Raw genomic sequence first — 25,320 nt, forward strand, 5'->3', positions numbered from 1 at the left:
GGCAAAAGATGTACTGGTCTTTGCACATGAACCCCCAAAGGAAAGGATGGATGTGTTGATCTGCCAGATGAGTGATTATTTTCCTTGCCCCAAAGGACCTAGTGGGGTTGGAGCCCCAAAGTCATGGTTATCAGGTTGAACATATGAGGATTTCAGTGCCATACCACTCACAGAATTTAAATGGAGGATGTAGTCTTAAGAGCTACATTTGTAAATTATAACACAAATATTCCCAAGAATCTCCATGACTGCAAACTTAGCCAAGACTTTAAAAGTACTTTATGAAATCCTGAGACTTTTTTCAGTGGCAGAAAGACCAGATGAAAAAGGCAGAAAAACTAAGAGAAACCATGACTCCTTTTTTCCTTCCTTCCTTCCTTCCTTCCTTCCTTCCTTCCTTCCTTCCTTTATGCATGCATTTCCTTGTTTGCTGAATCGTGAAATTTAGTTGTAGACATGATGACATTTCACCCCTAAATACTTCAGCAGATACTGCCTGAGAACAAGGACATTTCTTCTGCATGACCACAGTGCAATTATCACACTTGAGAAATTTAATTTTGTTACAATACCTTTATTCAGATTTCCCCGATAGTCCCAATAATGTTCTTTATAACTGTTTTTCCCCTAAACCAAGGTCCAATCAATCGCTACACATTACATTTATTTGTCAAAGTTTCCTTTAATCTAGATCAGTTTCACAGTCTTTTATCATCCATGACATTGGCATACCTGAAGCCTAGACCAGTTGTTTTTGTAGAATATCCCTCAATTTGAATTTGTCTGATTGTTTCCTCACATTTGAAATCAAGACTCTTAATAAATAAATAAATGAATGCAGGAGGGTAAAGGGAAGGAGAGGTGAGAGAAAGGGAGGGGGGAACAGAATAAGAGAAAAGAAAGTAAAAAGAGATGCAAACAAATTGCATGAAGATTTCAAACAAGAAAACCATATCCAGTAGATTTGTATTCAGGCTGTATTGATAAGCAAATGAATGGAGTGGTGAGTGAGGGAACATGGTACTTATTGAGAGTTAAGGATATCTGAAATATTGTGTTTAGAATATTTTGCATAGAGACAAGGGAAGAAACCTTGAGAGTTTGGGTTGTGTGCCAAGTTAAACACAAAATGAAGTGAAAACAACAAAAAAAATTCAGACTAGTTCTTTTAATCTGTACATTGAAAAAATGAGGTGTTTTATTTTTCTTAATATACGTAAATATATACGTAAACCAGTTTTTGGTGCCATTTAACGCCAGGAGATTTGTTTCTTTAAAACCCTTCACCAGGTTTACAAAATTGAAAATGATCTTAAGGCGTTAATAGGAATATACAAATACTATTCCAGATACATGAGAATTTAGTGTTTTTTAAAACCTCCGAAACAGAGATTCACAGACCGTATCTTAAAAGGAAGACTCCTAGAAAAGCTCTTCAGGAAGTAAATCTTATTTTCAAGCTGTCAGGAAAAAAAAAAAAAAAAAAAAAAAAGAAAATCATCAGGCATCAAAGGCTAAGAACAGCTGAAATACGTTTCCTGACTCGCTGCTGCGTCTCCATATTTGGTGCCTGCTCCGCCTCCTCTCCAAATAAGGAAAAAGAGGGACACATAACTGTAGGAATACTGCAGAGAAGCCACACGTTCAAATAGTTTTTGCTGTACTTTACTGGAAAATTTATATGCTCATTCCTGACATTTGGGGAGGATTTTCTTGGTAAGGGCAGACTTGTAGAAAAACAAAGCTACCCCAGGGTAGGAAAGGTACTCCATATCCTGTTGGTGTCTAACGTGGCTCTGACGGCTGTCCTTGGAGTCTTGAGGCTATACGCAGTGAATAATTGCTCACTGGATCCAGGAGGTGCAGTCTCCTTTGGTGGGTTTGAGGAATTAACTTCCCACTAAGGCTTGAGCTGGGGCAGAAGTAGACTTTGTAGTTGGCTTTTCTAAGACTCAGTGGAAACAGAGATGTTGAGATCTCAGGTTCTGCTGTGTTGATTAGTAAGTGAAATTTGGTGTGCAGAGGAGAATCCATTTGTTATGCTTTTATTTTTTAAACTGTTTTATTACGAAAAAATCAGACATACTGTATAGAAATGTACAACAAGTCCCTGTTTCTACCTATTGCCTAACTACTACAATGATCAGCTTCTTGGGAAAGTTTTTTCATTTTTATGCCTACCCATTCCCCACTACCATTTCATGTTGAAGTAAATCTCAGATATTATAACATTTTATCCATAAATATTTCAGTAGAGAATAGATATTCTTTGAAGCAGCCTTGCTTAAAGTAGGAGTGGTATATGTGTTTAATGTAAAGTGTCCTACAAATTAATGTACAATTGAAGTGCTCCCAGGCTCTGTTGAGATGGTTTAGAAGGGTGAAATCCAATCAAACTGATAATTTGACGGGAGTGTGGTGGCCTTCTTTTTTTTTTTTTTTTTTTTTTTTTTTTGTGGTGGCCTTCTTGAATGGTCAGTCTTCGTTTGTGGAACAGTAACTGTAGGTCCAGTAGAAGAGTGATGTCACCAAAGAATTTCTGTCTTGAAGAAATGAGCGTTGTTAAGATTTATGAGTCCTCTTTGTTCTTTGGGCTACTTCTGGTGATAGGATAGTCTGACTCTCCAGAATGTTATAACCATGGACGAGAGATACTTAACGTGTCTTTGAAAATAAACTTCCCATTTAAAAAATGGGTATGACACCTGCTGTACCTATTCACAGAACTGTGATGAAGATAAATTGTCATCTGGGATATGAATGTGCTTTAGAAATAATGGCCCAGTTACATATTCTTTTTTAGCATAGGATTTTGATTCTTTGAAATGACCAATGTTCAGGATTTTTAATGGTATCAGAGAATGTAAATATTGAGGAAATTACTATCTTGAAAAATATATATATATATAAAATATATGTATGTATAAATTTTGGGAATTTTTTAAAGAATGATTTTTTATTGGAGTAGAGTTGATGTACAATATTATATGTTACAGGTGTACAATATAGTGACTCACAGTTTTGAAGGTTATACTCCATTTATAGTTAATATAAAATATTGGCTATATTCCCTGTGTTGTACAATATATTCTTGTAGCTTATCTTCTACATAGTAGTTTGTACCTTTTAATCCCCTATGCACATATTGCCCCTCTCTGCTTCCCTCTCCCCACTGGTAACCACTAGTTTGTCCTCTATATCTGTGAGTGTGTTTTAAAGAGTAATTTCATTACCTAAGTTCTCTTTTCTTTTTCCCCCTGAATATATTTCATGTGAGCATTTTATTCTTCTCTAAGTTGAGATACATTTTGGTTGACACCCCCCCTCCCCTTTTTCTTTTCTCTCTCAGGTAGTAAAGGCTTTGGGAATGGTTTCTTGATCAAGCTTACCAAAATTCGTATGTTTCTCTTGGAAAGATTACCAGGTGATCGGAACTTTTTTTCCTTCTCTTTTCTTTTTTAGCCTTGCCTCCCCGATTGAAAGAGATGAAAAGTCAGGAGTCTGCAGCAGGTTCAAGACTCGTGCTTCGGTGCGAGACCAGTTCTGAATACTCCTCTCTCAAATTCAGATGGTTCAAGAATGGGAATGAATTAAACCGAAAGAACAAACCACAAAACATCAAGATACAAAAAAGGCCAGGGTAAGTATCTTGCATATCACAGCGGGGGCAATGCCTAGCAATACAATGATATAAAATACACAAGTTACAAACAGCCTAGCAAATAAGTACACCATCAGAAAACACGATATATAATAAGTGAAAAGATTTTTCATTATATGGTGGCCAGAAATTGTGTCATTATATAGGAAGGAATTTAAAGTTTCTGATTCTTACAACTTCTGGACGAAGAAAGGAAAGGATGGATGTGGAAAGAATTGTAGGGTGTGGTGGTGTGGGTGGAAATAGAAGGGATGAGGGAAGGTAGTATTAATAGCAGCTGTTGTAATACTAAGTAATAGGTGGGATCCTAAAATCCCATTTAGAGTACCAGTGCCTTGCACAATCAAAATCCTGACTTTGTTATAAAGATCAATAAATACCGAGATTTATGGAAAGACTTAGAATGTAATCAGTCGCTTTTGAACTATTTTCAGGTAAAAGTTTAGTACATAAAATACCTAATAAGAATGTTTAACTGATAATTCTATTAAACTATATCACCATTAGAGCAGATTAAAACATCCAGTAATCCTGGGTAGCAAGAATCTTAAATTTTCCTGCCCTCCTTGAGGAGATCCATATTTGGAAAGGCTTCATGTGATTCCCTATAGCGTCTTGGTAGGTATGTTCTATACCTACTCTAAAATGATGCTCTTTTATTATTCCTACACTCTTTATTTTTCTCCTTAAGAAATTTTTCTTCTGATATCAAACTACATTTTGAAATGATGGAAGAGCTAAAAATCTTGGATTTTTGCTTGTGAACGGTCCTTTAATCAATGTGACATGTATCATAGTGGCTCCAAGCTCCAAGATTACATTTTCTCTACTTCAGAGGATTCCAGTGAAATCCCAGCTATGATAACAGAAGCAGCAATGAAAGGATCTCTGCCTGGACTTTGATTTTATAGGACATCTACCAAAAAGCCACACACTCTTGCAAGTGCAAGAGTAAATGAAGTGATTATAATGGAAATTTAATTTAATCTTACGGTGTTTAATGACTGTAGTAACCATAATTAGGGATGTTGTTCTAGTTCCCATGGTTTTAGTAACTACACTGCTTATTCTTTTTTTTTTTTTTTTTTTTTTTTGCGATACGCGGGCCTCTCACTGTCGTGGCCTCTCCCGTCGCGGAGCACAGGCTCCGGACACACAGCCTCAGCGGCCATGGCTCACGGGCCCAGCCGCTCCGTGGCATGTGGGATCTTCCCGGACCAGGGCACGAACCCGTGTCCCCTGCATCGGCAGGCGGACTGTCAACCACTGCGCCACCAGGGAAGACCCACTGCTTATTCTTGTTATTGATTGTGTCAGTACCATCTCTCAATTTGGAAGAAGAATACAGCGTGAAGGCAATATCACTTTCTGTAGCAGGTGGCACTTCAAAGATGCAAAAAAGAATGCTGTAGAGTGATAGGGTATTTTTATACATAACCTTATTTGTTTGTTTTTTACAACATTCCCCTAGGTAGTAAGGACAGTTTACTGCACATGTGACTCTCTAATTTTGCAGATTGAGCAATCAAGGGTCAAAAAAGTGTTGTCTTGCCTTGAGTCACCCAACTAGCTGTGACTAAGCTGGAACACAAATCTATTTCTTGGATTCCTTGATGCCTCATTCCTTCTTTAAAAATGGAAAGCAGACACGTTTAATAACGTGTCCATGTGGGGAGGGGAGGAGATAGAGTGAACAAATTGAAAAAATAAGCGTGATTCTTCTAGAGACGTTTCACAGCAGCAAAAAATACTTTTAGATAGCTTTTAGTGTCTGTTTTGTTTTTCATCAAATAGCCAAGTTAGTAAGAAACTCAGTTATCTGCACACGCAGGGTCATGTCTCATTCATTTCTATGTGGCTGTCATATAATAGCAAAAATAAGTAAGTGCCCACGAATGCTAGGAATGTGGAGAAATGGAAGAATCCTAGGTGTTATCTTTACACTCAGGGGGTCGTAAGATTGTAGAGAGATAATCCAGTTCAGCCTTATATAAAACATAGGAGTTCCAGTGATCAAGTGCTGAAACCCTGCTAGGGCTGGGGAGCGTCAAGATTTTTAAGCAGCCCATCTGTTTACAAATAGTGATCTAAAAACTGGATTAGTTATATTGAGGTAAATTCTGCTTTATGGTACGTCCAGATTAAATTAGGGAGATGAAATATCTGGCACTTCATATCAGACAATAAAACTAAACACTGAATTGTAGGTTACTGATGCTAAGTGCCATGGGAGTTGGGAAGTGCGGGAGACCCGAAGAGATTCAGGAGTCACCGTGAGGTGGTAGATTTGACTCTGCAGAAGACAGAGAATCCCTCTAGCTGGGTGGGTGCGGTAGGGTGGGGTGGTTAGAGAGAAGAGCAGAAACCACAGTCAGTAGCAGGTTCTGTTCATAGGGCAATAAAGAGGCCAGTTGGGTTGGGCCAGTGGGGGAGTGGATGGGGAATTTTGCCCTTTATTGGACAGATGCTGCGTGTCGGCCCCGGGCTAGATGCTGGGTCTACAGAGATGAAGAAGAAGTGCTCTCTGCTCTCAGAGGCTTGGTCTCAAGACGGGAGGGAAATGTAAGCAGTTGTAATACTCAGTTGTAAATTCAACGATAGTGATGATCACGGAATGCTGTAGAAAGAAGCTCACACGGGCCGGGGAGAGGACCCAGTCCAGGACTGTGGAGGCTTCCTAGAAAGAGGGGAGGAAGAAGAGAGGGAGGAGAGGATTATCTAGACTGAAGGAACAGAACAAAGCAGCTGCAGACTGCAGGTATTCTAGGTGAGGATGCCTGGAGAGAAGCTAATGAGGTTGGGTAAATAAGAGGACAAAAAGGAACAAGTGAGTTCCCTGGAATGAATACGGTTTTGAAAGAGAACATGTATAAGTAAAGAGCTAATTGGTTGCATGGCTTGGATGACATATAAAAGTGTCATTGCTATTCAGAAAAGCATTTTCATATTGGCTTCATAGGCCCAGACAGCTAAGAGCACTGTCTACATATTAATAAAATCCCATTATCCCGGAAAGGCCGATATTCAGAAATTACTTCTTTTAAACAATAGCCTTGCTGGAAAGAATTAAGTGGGAACAAGAAAGACTTTTATTCAAGTAATGTGACTGTAAATTACTCTTGGCAAAGCATTGAGCATATTTGATCCTCTGAAAAATAAGATACTTTGTGGAAAGTGGGCAGCTACTGATAAGGGACCAGCTTATTGGGTTTCAGAATTGGGTATTCGGTCATTTCTGAAGTTGTATCTTTAAAAAAAAAATTAGTGCTGTCACCTTCTTTTAAAGGACCAAACTGAATCTAAATTTAATTAACATTTGCAAGATCCTCAATTATTTCAACTGAGAAATATAAGAGAATGAATACTATTGTTATTATACCCATTAAAAAGTTAATATCCCAAGAATGAAGGCCATTAGGTTTCTTCCTGTAGATATAACGTTAATGAATGGTAACACTTGGACTTGAAATTGATCTGAATCTATGTCTTTTGTCTTTTCACAACTACTTGTGATTTTGCTGTAGTATCCAGTAAAATCACGACTTCAGGCAAGGGGCGTGTTCAGGCTTAGGGTAAAGTCTTCAATAAAAGACATTCTTGTTTGTCAGCTTCATCTACATTACTCATAATTCTTCATTACGAAGATGTGCAAAATGTCAGTGGTTTGCAGTGGTTTCTTGCTTACTTAACTTTATCTTACTACATTTGCCCTTAGCCAGCAGGCCAAGAAGGGATGAACTTTATCTTAGACTGTGATCACAAGCAGAGGTGAATTTTAGTGTGAGGTTTAGGATTTCCCTGGCATTCTCTTTGTTTAAAGTAAAACACTGACCCTCTTCCAGTCCTTCACCTCCGTTTCTTTTTCACATTTTACCATCTAGATTGTTCGTAGCAGCCAGAATTTCCTTTTAATCCCTTAGTGTTATGAAAAGATTTTATACCGATAGGGAATTGCTATTATTTTGTAAAGTCTTATCCACCTTCGGCCCCTGCTCCTACTAATAAAGGACATTCCTACATGTTCTTCCTATGATTTTGCATTCACGTGCGAGCCTTTGTTTATTTTATTTGGCTAAGCGATATGTGGGACCAATGAAAAGGAATGGAAACTGCCCTGGTCTTAAGTGTCTGCTTATCCCCTTGTTCTCCTTTCCTTTGCCTGGTGGACCATTTTGATCAAGAAAACTGGTTAAAGAGCTTGGTGTGTGACAGATCGTATTTGGGGGGGTCGTCCAGTTGGCCTCATTTGCATACCTGTCCTACATCAGCCTCATTAAAGTCTGACTTCCTGTTTGTGTCTGGCGCACACTTTTGGATGCCCTTAATTTTGTATCAGCTCTTCGTTTCTGTTCTCACTTTTTTTTTTTTTTTTTTTGGCTGCGCCACACGTCTTATGGGATCTTAGTTCCCTGACCAGGGGTTGAACCCAGGCCCTCGGCAGTGAAAGCACGAAGTCCTAACCACTGGACCACCAGAGAATTCCCTGTTCGTACACATCTTAATTTTGTTTAAAATCGATTCTAATTGATTTGGTCAAGTTAACAAAATTTTTTAAGGAATTATTTCTCCTGTTATCAATTGTTTCAGGTTTTTTTGACTCTATAATAGAAAAGGTTTCTACACATCCCCTTCTTTTATGAGTTGAGCCGCTCTGACAGGTCATTTTAACTTTATATGTAGGAAAATCTCAAATTCTTTGGGTATAAAACGGGAATACGCAGTGCCTGTTTCATAGCGTTTATGTGAGGCATTTTACGCAGTGCCTGGTTCTGTAGAGTTTCACAGTTGCTGCAGTGGCAAGTGACTTCATTCTGGTAGAACCAGATGGCAAGTGACATTCTCTAGTTTGCACTGTAAAATCCCTCTCTCTCTTCTTTACCCTTCTCATCATAGGCAATTCAACAGTATCTGAAAGCTGTGTTGAACACACACACACGCAAGTTCATATGATTCCTTAGAGATCAGAGGAATGGAATTTTATAAACTGAGGTGATCAGTTCTGTATGCATTTAAGTTGCCTTAGCCTGTAAAACATGGTGGAAGAATCAAGTTAAGTAAGAAAAACGAGATAGTAGCTATGGGAGCCTTGAATCTATCTTGTCAGTGAGCACTCATTAGAAGAACACAGTTTGCATTTTGATATAAAAAAAGAAAAAAAGAAATTAATATTTATAACTGTTTGTATTAATTTATTGTTACATTGTTTTATCTTTTTCTTACTCCAAACCAATGCATGCTTATTATAAAAATCTAAAAATTGCAGGCATGTAGAATGTAATTATAATAATAGCCAACACTTATTTGGAGCTTACTCTATTTCAAGCATCTTTTTAAACATGTTACATGAATTAACTGTTTTAAAACTTTTAGAAATGAAAATCCGCCAAAATATTCACCCCTCACAGATCCCCAGGTAACTCATCAATTAAAGAGCAAAAAGTTAATTTTGTGATTGGAAGGGAGTTCATTAATTCTTCCAAGTTAACTTTCTTCTTTTAGGCAAGAAATGGTAGCCTACTGAAGACAGTAAAATAAGACTATTATAACCATACTTATTAAAGCCCCAAATTGTTGCAGTGTATAATTTTTAAGAAGGTTTGTCTATTTTTACTCTCTCGCTATTTCCCATTCCTGCTCTAAGACCCAAGGATTGAAGAATCTCATAGTTAAACGTGTCATTAGAGTTCAAAGGGGCCCTTCATGTCCCTGGAGAATTTTGAGTTTCCATTGAACTGCAGAAAGGGTTGCCAACCTTTTTGACATGAACACTTTCTCCCTTCATAATATTTTTAAATATGCATGTCTCATTTAAGCTTTCATTTTAAAACAGGGTTTGGTTTTTCAAAGCTGATTGAAACCACTGATCTAATTTAATCTTTCTCTGCCTAGAGATATTCTTGTTAGGAATTGCTTGACAGGTGGCTCTCCAGACTTGAATCTTTCCAAAGAGAAAACCTAACTCTTTCACACGACACCCTGTCCATTTTTGGGCGCTCAAAAGGTTCTTCCTTATATATCATCCAAAATATACCTTCTTTTTCCTGTAAGACACAATTCTACCTTTAAGAGCTTCACCAAATAATTTCCTTTTCCAGATAACAACGATGAAATGTATTTAAATATATCTTGTTCATAGCTACCTGCCAGTGGAACCTCTGGTTCTTTAATAGCATCTTCTCTAGTGATAAGATTTCTAGGCCCTGTTCAATTCTGATCACCCTCTTCTAAACTCCTCTAGCTATTGATATTTTTTTTTTTTATCAAATGCCACTTTGAAACATAATGCAGTACTCTAGATGTGATTCAGCCTGTGAGCGGTGTATTGAGACTTTTATCTAATTTGACTTGTGCTCTTTTAATATTAATTTGGCCAAACAGTGCATACGTATCTTTTTTCTTCTTTTTTAAATAGTTGTTTAAAATGGAGTAATGTTAAACGTGTAGCTAGTTGAAATCCCTTTTTTCCGTATATATTGTTGTCAAGGCTCATCCCTCCCAGCCTGTATTTCTGCTACTGATTTTTGAACCTGAGTGTATTTGTTATGCTTGGCTTGATTAAATTGATCCTTGGTCTTGGCCCATTGATGCTCAGTCATAGAATTCCCAAGCGTGTCTCTACAGAAAGGATTCCTTAGTCACTTGTCATGCCTGCCTTAGAAATTCACTGTGACTACTTGCATAAAATGACTAAGAGGTAGGTTGTAAAGAACTCTAAGTTTGTTTAATGCAACACTTACTTCAGCATAGAAAATTACATTTTTTCCCCTTGTTCTCTTTCTCTTTCTCTTTTAAGCATAACATCTGTTTACATTCCTTGGAATAGTATTCCAGTAAACACTGCCCAGGTCTTTTAGGAGAATTTTGATTTTAAGAACTATCCCTCTAAGATTAACTGTAAATTAATGTTAACTATAAGTCTGATTACCATGTTTCTTTAAGAAGATTCTCATGAGAGAGGTACTCAAGGCTGGCAGAATTTAGGAAAAAAAAAAAGAGAGAGAGCAGCTCCAGGTACATGATCATGAAAGGCTTGATGAAGGAACTGGCTCAGAGGTGGTCCTTAAAGATCAGCTCATATCTTGATGGGTAGAAATATGGGGCCCCCATTCTAGGAGAAAGAAGTAATAAGCAAAAGTACCAACATGGAAGGCAGGTAGGGGTGGTTCAATTCAGTAGACTGGAGGAGAAGAGTAGAAATTAAATTTTGGACAATTGATCCAATTTGATTAATAATGTTATCTGACAAGAAGACCAGAAAATTCACTTAAAAATTAGGAAGGTGTAGTTTACGGGAGGTTTGCGTATAATTCTGAGTTGCTGTCTTTGCTTCCTGCCTTTTCTCCCTGATGTCCTCCTCTCAAGAACCCAGGCAGTCAGTACCAGGCTCCTGTATACAAGGACACTGTATTTTTTTTTTTTTAATGTTTTACTGGAGGACAATTGCTTTACAATGTTGTGTTAGTTTCTGCTGTACAATGAGGTGAATCACCTTATGTGTACATATATCCCTTCCCTGCTGGACGTCCCTCCCCGCTCATCCCACACATCTAGGTCATCACAGAGCACAGAGCTGAGCTCCCTGTGCTATACAGCAGGTTCCCACTAGCTATCAAAAGGCTTTAATGAATGCTGTGCCAATCCCAATAGGCCTGAGTTTTTAAATCATAGAGACTGCTTGAATTGTAGGCTATGTGCAGTAGTAAAGCATTCACAGTGCTGCCCATGCTTAGAAGGAGCGCCAAATATTGATTTAATATGTAGTTTTATAAAAGTGTGTGCTATTGTTGCATGAATATTTATTTCAATATTAAGAACCATTTGTGTGGTACTGTGCTCCCAGCAATGAGAATCTTTTTAAAGAATGACCAATTCCCTTTCTTTTGGAAGTGATAAATCCTCTCCATTCAAAATTAACATAATTCCTGATGTCACTCCGCTGGGAAAAGAAGTGCAGAGCGTTTTAATCTAGTCTAGCCTTCATTAAGTATCTGTGCTTACCGGATTTATAAGAAACGGCTTTACGCTTTTTTATCTTCCTTAACCCTAGTGGCTGGTGACATTGAGATACAGAGAGGAAAGAAAATTTATCGTTGGGGTGAAAAAAAATTCTGAGGCATAATGTGGTTAGTGGTGGTGCTAGAGGAATAATAAGAAAAATTAGAAAAGAATTTGTTTAAATTGCTGAGCTGGGTGATAAAATTAAGACTATGTCCAGGGTATAATTTAAATGAGATGTATCTCACTTTTGGTAAAATCGCACATCTGTGTACTAGTCAGTTGTGTTTTAACATGGTGTGTGTAGAGTGGGAAGGGGGAGAATGAGAACTCTGAAACTACAGGGGCTTTATTTTGATGGTCACTGTATTTCTGTGAAATATACTTACAACCGCTTTGGTCCTGGTCTTACAGGAAGTCAGAACTTCGCATTAACAAAGCGTCACTGGCTGATTCTGGAGAATACATGTGCAAAGTGATCAGCAAATTAGGAAACGACAGTGCTTCTGCCAATATCACCATTGTGGATGCAAATGGTAAGAGACACCTACTATGTGCTATTTGTCAGTCTCTTAGAGGAGTCATCAAGGTATGTGGTAAGACTTGTAATACATCGGTGTGTTAAATCTCATTGTGAAGAAACAAAAATCGTGGAGGGAAAGCCACGCGTTTCAAGTATCTTATGGGTCCTCCATAAGGCTCTTTACTCATGATGTGAAATAGACCTGAAATGTACATAGATTTTTTAAAAAGGGATTTGAATAGCATCCTGAATAGCAGAGACAGGATGGTTTGCTAAAAGAAAGAGATTATACCTCTACTTTAAGTTAGTCAGGGAGAGCAGGTAAGTTTTTTGCTCTATCAAACCAGAATATGTGTATACATATAATTTATGTACATATGTGTATACAGAATATATGTATATTGTATATATTTACATACATATGTGTATTATGTATGAATATATGTTCTGTGTGTGTGTGTGTGTGCGTGTGTGTGTAAACAGAATACAATCCTGATGTAGTCCTGGCAGTTTTTATGTTCTTATATACATCTGGCTCTAGGTAGTAGAAAGTTAGGCCTATCAGGTTGTTTTAGGCCTGTTAATTTGGAAATTAAGAGAGTCTTAGAGGCAAAGCCTTTTTTTTACTATGTATAGGCTTCAGCTTCTGTTTCTCTGAGGGCAGTGTCAGGGGATGTTTGTTAAACAAATGAATGACTTGGAGGCAGAAGCTGCCCCTATCTTCCGACCACCTCTCTGAGTTATCTGAGGAAGGGCAAAGCTCCACAGCTGGTGGCTCTCTGTTCCCGATCCCCTAACACTGCACAACTTGATGGAGTCACCTATAGAAGCTGCTGATGAGCTAGCAGTGAGCATCTAAATCTCTTGAAACAATAAAACGCTGCTTCAAAACCTTTGGTGCTGTTTTGAGTTATGGCACTGAACAGCTGCCTTCACAAGCCCTGTCATCTGTTATAAAACAAAGCCTAACTGCACCGCTTCTAGGCAGGTGCTGAGAAAGAATGTCCACTGCAAAGGCCTGATCTCTTAAAGTGATAAGATAAAATTGCGAAGCCAGCAAGGGAAGAGTAAAAGTAACTTTAGGGGTTAACTCCTTAGGAGACTGATGTTGTTTATATCAGTTGACTTAACAGGATAAGGAGAATGGAGTGAGATACAAATATGGAACAGGGTTGGGAAAATCCAGGTTAATTCCTAAGTCCTCTGTGGACTTCCCAATGAACTGCTCTATCTCAGTGTAATCAAACTTCATTACTTTCGCTTTAAATACCTCCCTCCACAGAGAATAAAGGACAACAGTGAAAAGTGGATTCCCTTACTATTGTTAGGGGTCGTGTTTATCATTTACCATTTAAAATTTATAAGAGTAAACATAACATCGCTTTACTTTTTAATCAGCACGGGTTAAGCAATAGAGTTTTGCTCGTGTTATTTTTCCCCACTTGGAATTTTATGGGATGCAACTTTAAGCACAAATTTAAAATTTCAGTGGCTTATTCTTTTCTTTCTATTATACCGTGTTTAATAGCTTGTTCTCAGTTTGTCAGTTGCTTGTTTGGTTCAGTCTGTGTCCTCGTGGTAAAGGCTATTGAATTATGATTTGGACACGATTAGATTTGTGTAGTTACGCATACTGTAAAGTCCCAGGAAAATAGAATTAAATCATTAATTAATAGATTTAATAGAATTTTAAAATGAATTTCGGGGTGCTGAAGTTTTGATAATATGGCTTTTCACATTTCTTTCATAGGAGAGACATCCAACTTATTATTCCATATTAATTCATTCAAGAATTGGTCTCGAATTTGAATGTAGTATTGACCAATTATAAAGTGTAGAGAAATGAAGGTAGGGGTGTTCTTTTTTACCTGACAAGAAAGAAAAGAAGTTCACGTAGTATTGTAAGGAAGTCATTCTTAAACAACCAACTAAAATTCCTTAAGGACTGGGTTCCTGTTGGCTTATTGAAAGCATCTGAAGGAGGAGAAGAATGTCAATTACAGTATAAGGTGGTGGTTTTTATTTTCTTCTTAGAATGTTAGGACTACTTCATCCTTATCCAACCCTCTCATTGTATTTAAAAAGAAATGGAGACTTAGGATGTGTCTTAAATTATTTAATTCCCGGTCCAGTATAGTTTACTCTATACCAGACTCTGTATGTGAACGTTTAAGGTAGATTCCTTGGTTTGTGAAGAACAAAAACTGAAAAACTGGTGTGAGGCATCAAGAGAGGGGGATTCCATTGAGAAGAACTAGAACTCCATTATAACTGGGACTCGAGGAGAAAATGGTACCCAGGGTGTATCTATGAGTTTAAACACCAGGAATTTATGGCTTTTCTCTCAAGTCTCTCCTTCATGTGCCTCAGATATGTTCTTAATCTTCTGTTTCTTAGATTTTCTAACCTCTCCTGCTTTCAAATATGCTCCTTTTTTTTTTGCGGTACGCGGGCCTCTCACTGCTGTGGCCTCTCCCGTTGTGGAGCACAGACTCTGGGCACACAGCCTCGGCGGCCATGGCTCACGGGCCCAGCCGCTCTGTGGCATGTGGGATCTTCCCGGACCGGGGCACAAACCCGCATCCCCTGCATCGGCAGGCGGACTCTCAACCACTGCGCCACCAGGGAAGCCCATCAAATATGCTTCTTTATAATTCCAAACTTTGACCTGCTTATGATTCCATTTGGCCATATTCTTCTTCATGGCTCCTTTGAAGGCATCCTTCCAGTTTTGACTCCTACTGTGTGATCGTTTCCTCAGTTCCTAAATCAAATTCCCCATAGCAAGAATCCGACTGGCAGAGCTGACTATGACAGACGACATCAAAAGATCCAGAGAGCTTACAAATCATCAGTGTATTCTAATCAGGTCCCCACCATGGGCTCACCCAGGGTAGTGAAGCCAGAAACGTGGCTACCTAGAAACGCCCTCTCTTTTCAGAGGAAGTGGGTCAGATGAAGCTCATCAGAGCCTGTACTCATCAGGCACCAGGATAGACAAGGCCAGTGCATTCTGTACTTTGGGAGACTCTCTTTTCTTCCCACACCTCAAAGGCTTAGTTGTGGTGCCACCAGAGGAAAATGTGGAACCATTCTGATGTTCACCTTCTTCTACTGTCATCTATGAATTTGCTATATTCAGATCAAGACTGGTTATCCAAGAAGTCTCAGCTCAGGTCCTGAGCTCTTGGGGACGCAAATTCACTACCTTCATGTTGTCACATCCCTGTCCCTCAAGATTCTGGGAAGAGGTACTCTGGTTATAAACTGCCACACGGCCAAACTATATCTTCTTTTCTTTTCTCTTCTTTGTTTCCAAACATCTTTATTGAGGTATACTTGCTTTACAATGTGATGTCAGTTTCTGCTATACAACAAAGTGAGTCAGCTATACGTATACATATATCCCATATCCCATATTGCGTCTCCCTCCCACCCTCCCTATCCCACCCCTCTAGGTGGTCACAAAGCATGAGCTGATCTCCCTGTGCCATGCGGCTGCTTCCCACTAGCTATGTATTTTACATTTGGTAATGTGTATATGTCCGTGTCACTCTCTCACTTCATCCCAGCTTACCCTTCCCCCTCCCCGTGTCCTCAAATCCATTCTCTACGTCTGTATCTTTATTCCTGTCCTGCCCCTAGGTTCTTCAGAACCACATTTTTTTTTTTTTTAGATTCCATATATATGTGTTAGCATACGGTATTTGTTTTTCTCTTTCTGACTTCACTCTGTATGACAGAATCTGGGTCCATCCACCTCACTACAAATAACTCAATTTCATTTCTTTTTATGGCTGAGTAATATTCCCTTGTATATATGTGCCACATCTTCTTGATCCATTCATCTGTTGATGGACACTTAGGTTGCTTCCATGTCCTGGCTATTGTAAACAGTGCTGCAGTGAACATTATGGCACGACTCTTTTTGAATTATGGTTTTTCTCAGGGTATATGCCCAGTAGTGGGATTGCTGGGTCATATGGTAGTTGTATTTTTAAGGAACCTGCATACTGTTCTGCATAGTGGCTGTATCAATTTACATTCCCACCAACAGTGCAAGAGTGTTCCCTTTTCTCCACACCCTCTCCAGCATTTATTGTTTGTAGATTTTTTGATGATGGCCATTCTGACCACTGTGAGGTGATAACCTCATTGTTGTTTTGATTTGTATTTCTCTAATGATTAGTGATGTTGAGCATCCTTTCACGTGTTTGTTGGCAATCTGTATATCTTCTTTGGAGAAATGTCTATTCAAGTCTTCTGCCCATTTTTGGATTGGGTTGTTTGTTTTTGTGATATTGAGCTGCATGAGCTGCTTGTGTATTTTGGAGATTAATCCTTTGTCAGTTGCTTCGTTTGCAAATACTTTCTCCCATTCTGAGGGTTGTCTTTTGGTCTTGTTTATGGTTTCCTTTGCTGTGCAAAAGCTTTGAAGTTTCATTAGGTCCCATTTGGTTATTTTTGTTTTTATTTCCATTCCTCTAGGAGATGGGTCAAAAAGGATCTTGCTGTGATTTATGTCATAGAGTGTTCTCCCTATATTTTCCTCTAAGAGTTTTATAGTGTCTGGCCTTACATTTAGGTCTTTAATCCATTTTGAGTTTATTTTTGTGTATGGTGTTAGGGAGTATTCTAATTTCATTCTTTTACATGTAGCTGTCCAGTTTTCCCAGCACCCCTGTTGAAGAGGCTGTCTTTTCTCCATTGTATATTCTTGTCTCCTTTATCAAAGATAAGGTGACCATGTGTGCATGGGTTTATCTCTGGGCTTTCTATCCTGTTCCATTGATCTATATTTCTGCTGTATAACAAAGTGAGTCAGCTATATGTATATAGCTGACTGTCTTGATTACTGTAGCTTTGGATTATAGTTTGAAGTCAGGGATCCTGATTCCTCCAGCTCTCTGTTTTTCTTTCTTAAGATTGCTTTGGCTATTTGGGGTCTTTTGTGTTTCCCGACAAATTGTGAAATTTTTTGTTCTAGTTCTGTGAAAAATGCCATTGGTAGTTTGATAGGGATTGCAGTGAATCTGTAGCTTGCTTTGGGTAGTATAGTCATTTTCACAATATCAATTCTTCCAGTCCAAGAACATGATATATCTCTCCATCTGTTTGTATCATCTTTAATTTTTTTCATCAGTATCTTTTAGTTTTCTGCATACAGGTTTTTTGTCTCCTTAGGTAGGTTTATCCCTAGGTATTTTATTCTTTTTGTTGCAATGGTAAATGGGAGTGTTTCCTTAATTTCTCTTTCAGATATTCCATTATTAGTGTATAGGAATGCAAGAGATTTCTGTGCATTAATTTAGTATCCTGCTACTTTACCAAATCCATTGATTAGCTCTAGCAGTTTTCTGGTAGCATCTTTAGGATTCTCTATGTATATTATCATGTCATCTGCAAACAGCGACAGTTTTACTTCTTCTTTTCCAATATGCATTCCTTTTATTTATTTTTCTTCTCTGATTGCTGTGGTTAAAACTTCCAAAACTATGTTGAAAAAGAGTGGTGAGAGTGCGCAACCTTGTCTCGTTCCTGATCTTAGTGGAAATGGTTTCAGTTTTTCACCATTGAGGACGATGTTGGCTGTGGGTTTGTCATATATGGCTTTTGTTATGTTGAGGTAAGTTCCCTCTGGAGGGTTTTTATCATAAATTGGTGTTAAATTTTGTCAAAAGCTTTTTCTGCCTTTATTGAGATGATCATATGGTTTTTCTCCTTCAGTTTGTTAATGTGGTGTATCACATTGATTGATTTGCGTATATTGAAGAATCATTGCATTCCTGGAATAAACCCCACTTGATCATGCTGTATGATCCTTGTAATGTGCTGTTGGATTCTGTTTGCTAGTATTTTGTTGACGATTTTTGCATCCATGTGCATTAATGATATTGGCCTGTAGTTTTCTTTTTTTGTGACATCTTTGTCTGGTTTTGGTATCAGGGTGATAAACCATCTCTTCTTAAATGTGTATTTACCATTGACTTGGGCTGAGAGAGTAGAATTCTCAAGAATCCCCCCACCCCCAGTATGGGGGAGGGGTGTCCTAGAAAAAAAAATGACTTAAAAATAAGAACATGTTGCCAAAGTATTATATTATGTAGAACTCCCCTTGAGATTTTAATTATATTATCTATGAAATATTAGTCATTTTGTTTATTTTGTGTGGTCTAACTCATTTCTCCGATAAGTACGTAACTACAGTTTGATAATTTCTATATAGGTTGCCTTGATGAAAGATCCTGGTATGTGGCTATGAGCCAATTATCCTAATTTCATTCTATGCAAAGGATTTCTTGTGATTTACTTAAATTCTCACACGGGTGCCTTCCTGGCACTTAGATGTTCATACTTTAGGACAAGATTCTAGGAGGGATGGCAGGAGTTAGAAGGAAACATGCATGGAAGACTGTGTTTTCTTTTCTCCTTAGGAAAAAAAGAAAAATTTAGCGAGATGAGCTTGCTGTTTGACACTATTTTTATGACAGCCGGAGAACTATTAGAATAAAATTAGCCCAGATCATAAAAATCTTCCATCTAATCTTATAAACTTCCTGCAATGAAATCCATTGTTTAGATCTGCTGAGATTAACAACTAGATATAAATGAAATAATACGAAAAAACTGTGAATTTCCCCTCGAATCATTATATGCTTGAGTGAAACAGTGACCATATTTCCAATATCTTCAAGCATTTAGAAAAGAATGTACGTATAGCTAATTGTCTTGTTAAGAATTTTAGAAATTTATATGTGTTTTTGGTCATTTCCAATGCCTTTTAATCCCTACCTTATTTGGAAAGAAGAACTTGTCATACAGTAGACAGATATAAACCTATGCAGTCTGCTAATGACTTCTGGGATTATGTAAGTCTACAAAGCCCAATTGAGTTTTCCTACAAAACAGGATCTCCTAGGCAATCCTCATTACGTGATGGATTACAGGTGGATTCCTTTCATGAATTCAAATATAGTAGTTTAAAAGGCCACATACACCATGTTCACACAGATCATACACTGTATGTTGATTTTATTGTATCTTATTTGGCTTGGTCTTTATAGAGGAAACCTTAATTTAGTCATTAATTCTTAGCTAAGAAGCTCTATAAAAACTCCGGGGCAGCAGATTAAGGAAGAGAATAATAGACGTAATTGGTTTTCAAATTAATTAAGTACTGCTGTCTTTTAAAAGATGAATACAGGAGAATATACAACTAATCCATCATATCTTCTACTAGGTTTTCTTGTTTTAATCAGGAGAAAAATCATTTGAGTGAGATCCAAGATCCCATAGGAGCAATTGGGCTCCTAGCAATAAAAGAGCTGTTTCATTTTAGATGAGCAGAAAAAAATATTTCCACAAAATTTGATTAATAGATCAATTGGCCCTTTCAAAAATTAGCTCATGTGGGTAACCCACATTGACAGTGTTGTTAGAAATGCCATGATATTGGTGAACAACCTATAGTTATACTAAGAAGTACATCAAATATGTTTTATAGTTTGTATAGTAGTCTCCATGTATGTTGCATTATGTAGGATTCCCATGAAGTGTAATAAGGAAGAGTAACATGAGTGGAAAAGAGCTGTCTTTTCAATGCATGGTATCCATCCTGCCTCTACACCATTTGTTAATTTCACAATTTCTCAGTTGCTTAAGACTAAGCTCTGATTATGAGCAAGGATTCAGATGCTCAAAATCATTTTTACCAGTGCTAATAAGTATGCCCATCTTAAATCTTTAAAAAAAATGACTTGATCACAATTTTTGAAGGCACAATAATGACCTGTGATTTTAGAATAATAAAGAGTCACACAATTGGATATTTGAATTCACACAGATATATGTATGCTTGTATTTGTTTATGTGTATTTTGCTAAATAGTTGTTTAGTATATCGTGCTCATGATGAAATCTCAAACAAGCCATGCATACATAATAATTGGAAAAATTCCTTTCCAGAAGGTGTTATTTTTCAGACACTGCCACTTTTTCTTGAGAACAGATCCAGTTTATTAAAAAAGCACTCGAACATTACAAATATACTGATGTTCCATATGTTTCCTTGCCTACTCAGCATAAATTGCTCAGCTGTATTCAATTCTTGATGATTCTAAATCCCTATTAATTTGCAGTAATGAAGGGGGTGTCCTTTATAAATTAACAAATTTAATATACCAAATTACTAAGGGGAAAGTTGTGTTGCTTAAATAAAAATCAAGGAGATTTCAGGACTCGATAATTTTTTTTAAATCTGTAATTGTAACAAAATTATTTTCAATCACCTTTATAACAAAAGGTTGTTTTCTCAATCTATGAATTCTACCAAAACACATAAAAATGTTTGCTGAGTGGTTTTAATCAAAAAGATTAACTTTTCTTATTAGCAAAATTCTTTTTTTTTTTTTTTTTTTTTTTTTTTTGCAGTACACGGGCCTCTCACTGTTGTGGCCTCTCCCGTTGCGGAACACAGGCTCCAGACACACAGGCTCAGCAGCAGCCCTGGCTCACGGGCCCAGCCGCTCTGCGGCATGTGGGATCTTCCCAGACCAGGGCACGAACCCGTGTCCCCTGCATCGGCAGGTGGACTCTCAACCACTGCGCCACCAGGGAAGCCCAGCAAAATTCTTTTAGTATAGAAGTATACAAGTTCTGAGCTTGTATTACCCCCAAGATAATTCAAACGTTTTTTATTTGAACCATAACCATTAAAGATATTTATGAGGTCTCCAGGATAAACTCTAATTTTAGAAAGGGAGGTTATTTTAAGTTGTCTACATGTAGATACATTTTTGTACTAACCTCCTGTTCTGGTATTTTTATGTATGTATCATTCAATGAAACAAGGAAATGTTATGGTTAACCTTTCTTCCCATTGAGATCTTTTATGCTGAAGATAGAATAGCTCTGATTCTGGGGTTTTTGTTTTGTTTTGTTTATTTTTTGGAAGGTCACAGGGGACTACTTGGTTTGTCAAAAATAAATGTGAGGGCTTCCCTGGTGGCGCAGTGGTTGGGAGTCCGCCTGCCGATGCAGGGGACACGGGTTCGTGCCCCGGTCCGGGAAGATCCCACATGCGGCGGAGCGGCTGGGCCCGTGAGCCATGGCCGCTGAGCCTGTGCATCTGGAGCCTGTGCTGCACAGCGGGAGAGGCCGCAACAGTGAGAGGCCCGCGTACCGGATAAAAAAGAAAATAAATAAATGTGGAAAGAATCTTGATACTCATACCAGGATGGGGATTTTTGCCCAGTTCTTATGACCCTGAGCTTCTTACTTCAGTCTGGCTGTTGTGTCATTGATGAGTCCCGTGAACAGAATGAGAAAGCATCTCTCCCAATGTGGGTAGTTGCTTGGAAACTTGGATCTTCTTCTGGCTACTCACAGAGAAAGACAAATGCTGTGAATCTTTGATAGAAATGTTGCTATCGGTTTAACTTTTCCCCGAAGAAAAACCGTTATTTTCTACAGCCCATAAGAAGAAAGCTAGTTGTAGCCACTTCAGAAACAGATACGTCATAGCACCTACTCAGAATACCTTCTTTAATGCCTGCTGCTTGTGAAAGTCCCAAGGACATCGTACACCCTCACATGCTGATTCTTTTCACTGTATCCCATTTTTAGTGGGTGTAAGAGCCGATGTAGGTGACTGGTGGCTTGATAATAATCTTGCACCTTGAATGGTTTGTCTTCCTAATGCTTCATTAGAGAGGGCCATCCATATTTAAATTGCATGAGAAAAAACACAAACTGGTCCTACTAAAGATATATTTCTGATGTTTATATACATTCATATTTAACTTGATGCTTATTCTTAAACATCCTGCTGAATCTCACATGCCATTTTTTTCCCCAATTCCACTAAACCATTTACCCCTAGAGCCTCTCAGCTTGAAGAAACATTGCCACTTAAATTAATTCATCTTACCTACTAGACTAGTTCTATCATGGAAGCCCTAAGTGGTCATAACTATATTTAAAGATGATTATACTGATCGTGAACATTTCCAGCTCCATGATTAACAGACTATTAATTCCAACATAAAATGATAACATATGACATACTTAGGATTTTAGTAGGGTCTAGTAACTTTCGTAATATATATATATCACAACAGATTCAACTTCTCTTTTTGTCCTGGTGAATAAATAGTAAATCATTTGACAATAATTATACACACAGTAGAAGTTGAATAATATCCACCATTGCATCTCTACGTCCAATAAACCTATGGTTAATAAATAGTAATAATAAATAGTTAATAAATAGTAAATCATTTGACAATAATTATACACACAGTGGAAGCTGAATAATATCCACCATTGCATCTCTACGTCCAGTAAACCTATGCCTCACTGAGAACGTTAGATTCTAACCAACTGAAGCCCTTTCGGAAGGACTGGGTGAATACAGAATTAGACAGTGTATTCATCCTTTATTCCCTCATAAAGGCAGTAAGAAAACAAGTCAGAGTTTGAACAGTACCGTCACAATTCCCAGGATGCTAGTGCATCCGGAAGTGTACAGGTTCATTCTGCATTTCCTTGCGTTGGGAGCTGCCTACGTGCTCTGTGCCCTGCTCCGAGTAGCTGAAATGATGAGACACCCATCTTGATTACCACTGGCAATTTTATGTAGCATTTGATACCAGAACTTGATGTTTTTCATCAATCCCGACTGGAAACATGACTTGCTTTTGGTTTGGACAGAAATATAGTTCTCCAAAGATCTAATATTTTAAAATTTTGACCACAGTTTTGACCTTCCAGCTTTGATTTTTCTTGGTTCTGCCGTTTCCATCTTCCTTTCTGAAGAGGAGCCCTTTGCTATGTATTCTTCTTCACTGACCCCAGTAGGGGCAGGGAATTCTTCCTAATTATCCTGTCACAGCCCATCTCATGCTCTTTGCCCAAGAAAGAAGAACTACTTATCCCGATAGTCTTTTTTTTTTGCGTTTCTCACTCTCTGTATGTATGAGGCCTGGGCTTTCATCGTCCCCTTGCAGTACTTTCTTCCTTTACACACATTTTTTTTATTTGAAGGAAGGCTGTGGAACTGGCTCCCAGCCTCCTGACTGTACATCATAATGTCCTATCACCTTTTCTTTTTTGCAGAGATCATCACTGGCATGCCAGCCTCAACTGAGACAGCGTATGTGTCTTCAGGTAAGGAAAATAAGCTCGTCAAGTTTTACTAACCAGAGCGACAGGCATCATAGCTGGCTGTTCCTCCTACTAATCAGAACCCCTTCTGCATCCACATTTCAGCTGCTCTTGTTTTCTGCTCCAGTATTTTTCTCCAGCTCAGTCTGCTTTTTCGGATTTTACTTAAAAGAGTCCGGTTTTTGCTGTGTGTCTGAACTTGGACCCAAGAGGCCGGCATGAGAAAAAGAAACCGAGATACAACTTAGAGACGTTAGACCAGGAAAGGAGACGTCTGGGTTGTAACTTCAGTTTTTATATCTTTCTAGGTGCTTCTCTTAGCTGTCTCTGCCCTCATTCATCCATCAGAGTTTATTCCTGGATAATGTATCAGTGTCTGACCTCTGACCTTTGGGCTCTTAATGACTGGCTGTGGGTCACTAAACTTGAACAAAAACACAGTTATAGGGCTTCCCTGGTGGCGCAGTGGTTGAGAGTCCGCCTGCCGATGCAGGGGACACGGGTTCGTGCCCCGGTCCGGGAAGATCCCACATGCCGCGGAGCGGCTGGGCCTGTGAGCCATGGCTGCTGAGCCTGCGCGTCCGGAGCCTGTGCTTCACAATGGGAGAGGCCACAACAGTGAGAGGCCCACGTACCGCAAAAAAAAAAAAAAAAAAAAAAAAAAAAACACAGTTATAGGCCTGACTTTTTAAAATGCTGTTGCCTTTTTTGTTTGTTTTGGGGTCTTTTTTTGGTTTGTTTTTGTTTGTTTGTCACTTGCCTATAATATTTGCTGATAGTTGTGGTCTGAGCATATATTCGCTACTTAAAACCCAACTCTGCTAAACACATGTATAACCCTAATTCGGTGATTTCTCCAACTAGCTGTGAATGTAATTCAGCTACTGTGAATTTAAGTTTTTTACTTACTTTTTCTTAACCTCTGCAGTTCCATAGTTAAGAGAACCTTAGAATATTTAAAAATAAACATATAGTTGGGACCAAGTTTTTGGAGACCTAGATTCAGAACTCACTTCAGAGGTTTGATGATAACTTGTTTTTCGCATGATACTTCACAGTTTACAAAGATTTTTACATCTCATTTGATAATCACACAGATTTGTGAAACAAGGCAGTATTTTTCTTCATTTTACAGATCAGAAAACTGAAGCAGTAGAAATGTTGAGTCATGTATCTCAGCAAGTGGGAGAGCAGATACTTCAAGCTCAGTATTCTTTTCATTACCCCATAGTTAATGCTTTGGCTTCATTGATTTTTTTTTTTTTTTTTCCATTATGGCCTCTACCTTGTTGAAGCTCTTGGAGGCCATGTGATCTAACACAGCCATTTTCTAGCTTACCTTCCCCAGTTTGGCCTCTTCCCTTCAAAGCCATTGTACAAAATCATAAAAGCTAACTTTCTCTATGTCCTAGACCTCTTTGGCCGTATTGAGGGCATATTAATTTGTCATTACTGAGATGTAAGTATATGTGTTGTAAGGTGGAATGATCCTGGAGTGTAAGAGAATCTTACTTTTCTGAGTAATAGAAAGAGAAAAAAAAGAGAGAGAAGGGAGAGAAAAAGAAATAATTTGTAGAGTTTCTGAATTTCCTCACCTTTCACTCTGGCATTTCTTTAATGTAAGGACTTCATTATCCAACCCCAGTAGATGCTGTTACAGACCTGAGCTTTTAAATTCATGGGGTGCTTGCCTTGGGAATTTGGAGTGACTGTAACTAGTACTTTCTGATATGACTTGAATCTTTATAACTTTCTGGTTGCTGAATTTCTTGTTGCGAAGAATCCTTGTTTGATACTGAGTTGTTCTTATTTCTTACTCATAAAAACCCTTAGGTCCCATGCTTTTTTTCTGCATGAGGTATGTTTTATGCTCTGCTTTACTTAAGTACTGGCTTTCCTTCCTTTATCCTTGCTACCTAAGAGAGTCATGCTACTGTACCTCCCCCATGATTGTATTATGTATTTACTTAGCACGTTTT

The 25,320-nt window shown here is 38.2% G+C and overlaps 1 protein-coding gene across 9 annotated transcripts in view; it reads left to right on the top strand.

Annotated features, from left to right (window-relative positions):
- The window catches only part of NRG1 (neuregulin 1), a 1,032,964-nt gene that overhangs the window by 857,378 nt on the left and 150,266 nt on the right, over positions 1-25,320 (top strand). For 8 of the 9 annotated variants that reach the window (XM_032618343.1, XM_032618349.1, XM_032618347.1 and 5 more), the window contains exons 2-4: positions 3,463-3,640; positions 12,071-12,192; positions 23,294-23,344. In XM_032618343.1, the coding sequence (XP_032474234.1) occupies positions 3,463-3,640; positions 12,071-12,192; positions 23,294-23,344 (351 nt within the window). The remainder of the gene's footprint in view (positions 1-3,462; positions 3,641-12,070; positions 12,193-23,293; positions 23,345-25,320) is intronic. The other variant, XM_032618353.1, reaches the window with a different exon arrangement.

Source organism: Phocoena sinus, chromosome 21 (assembly GCF_008692025.1).
Source record: "Phocoena sinus isolate mPhoSin1 chromosome 21, mPhoSin1.pri, whole genome shotgun sequence".
Classification (NCBI taxonomy): Eukaryota; Metazoa; Chordata; class Mammalia; order Artiodactyla; family Phocoenidae; genus Phocoena; species Phocoena sinus.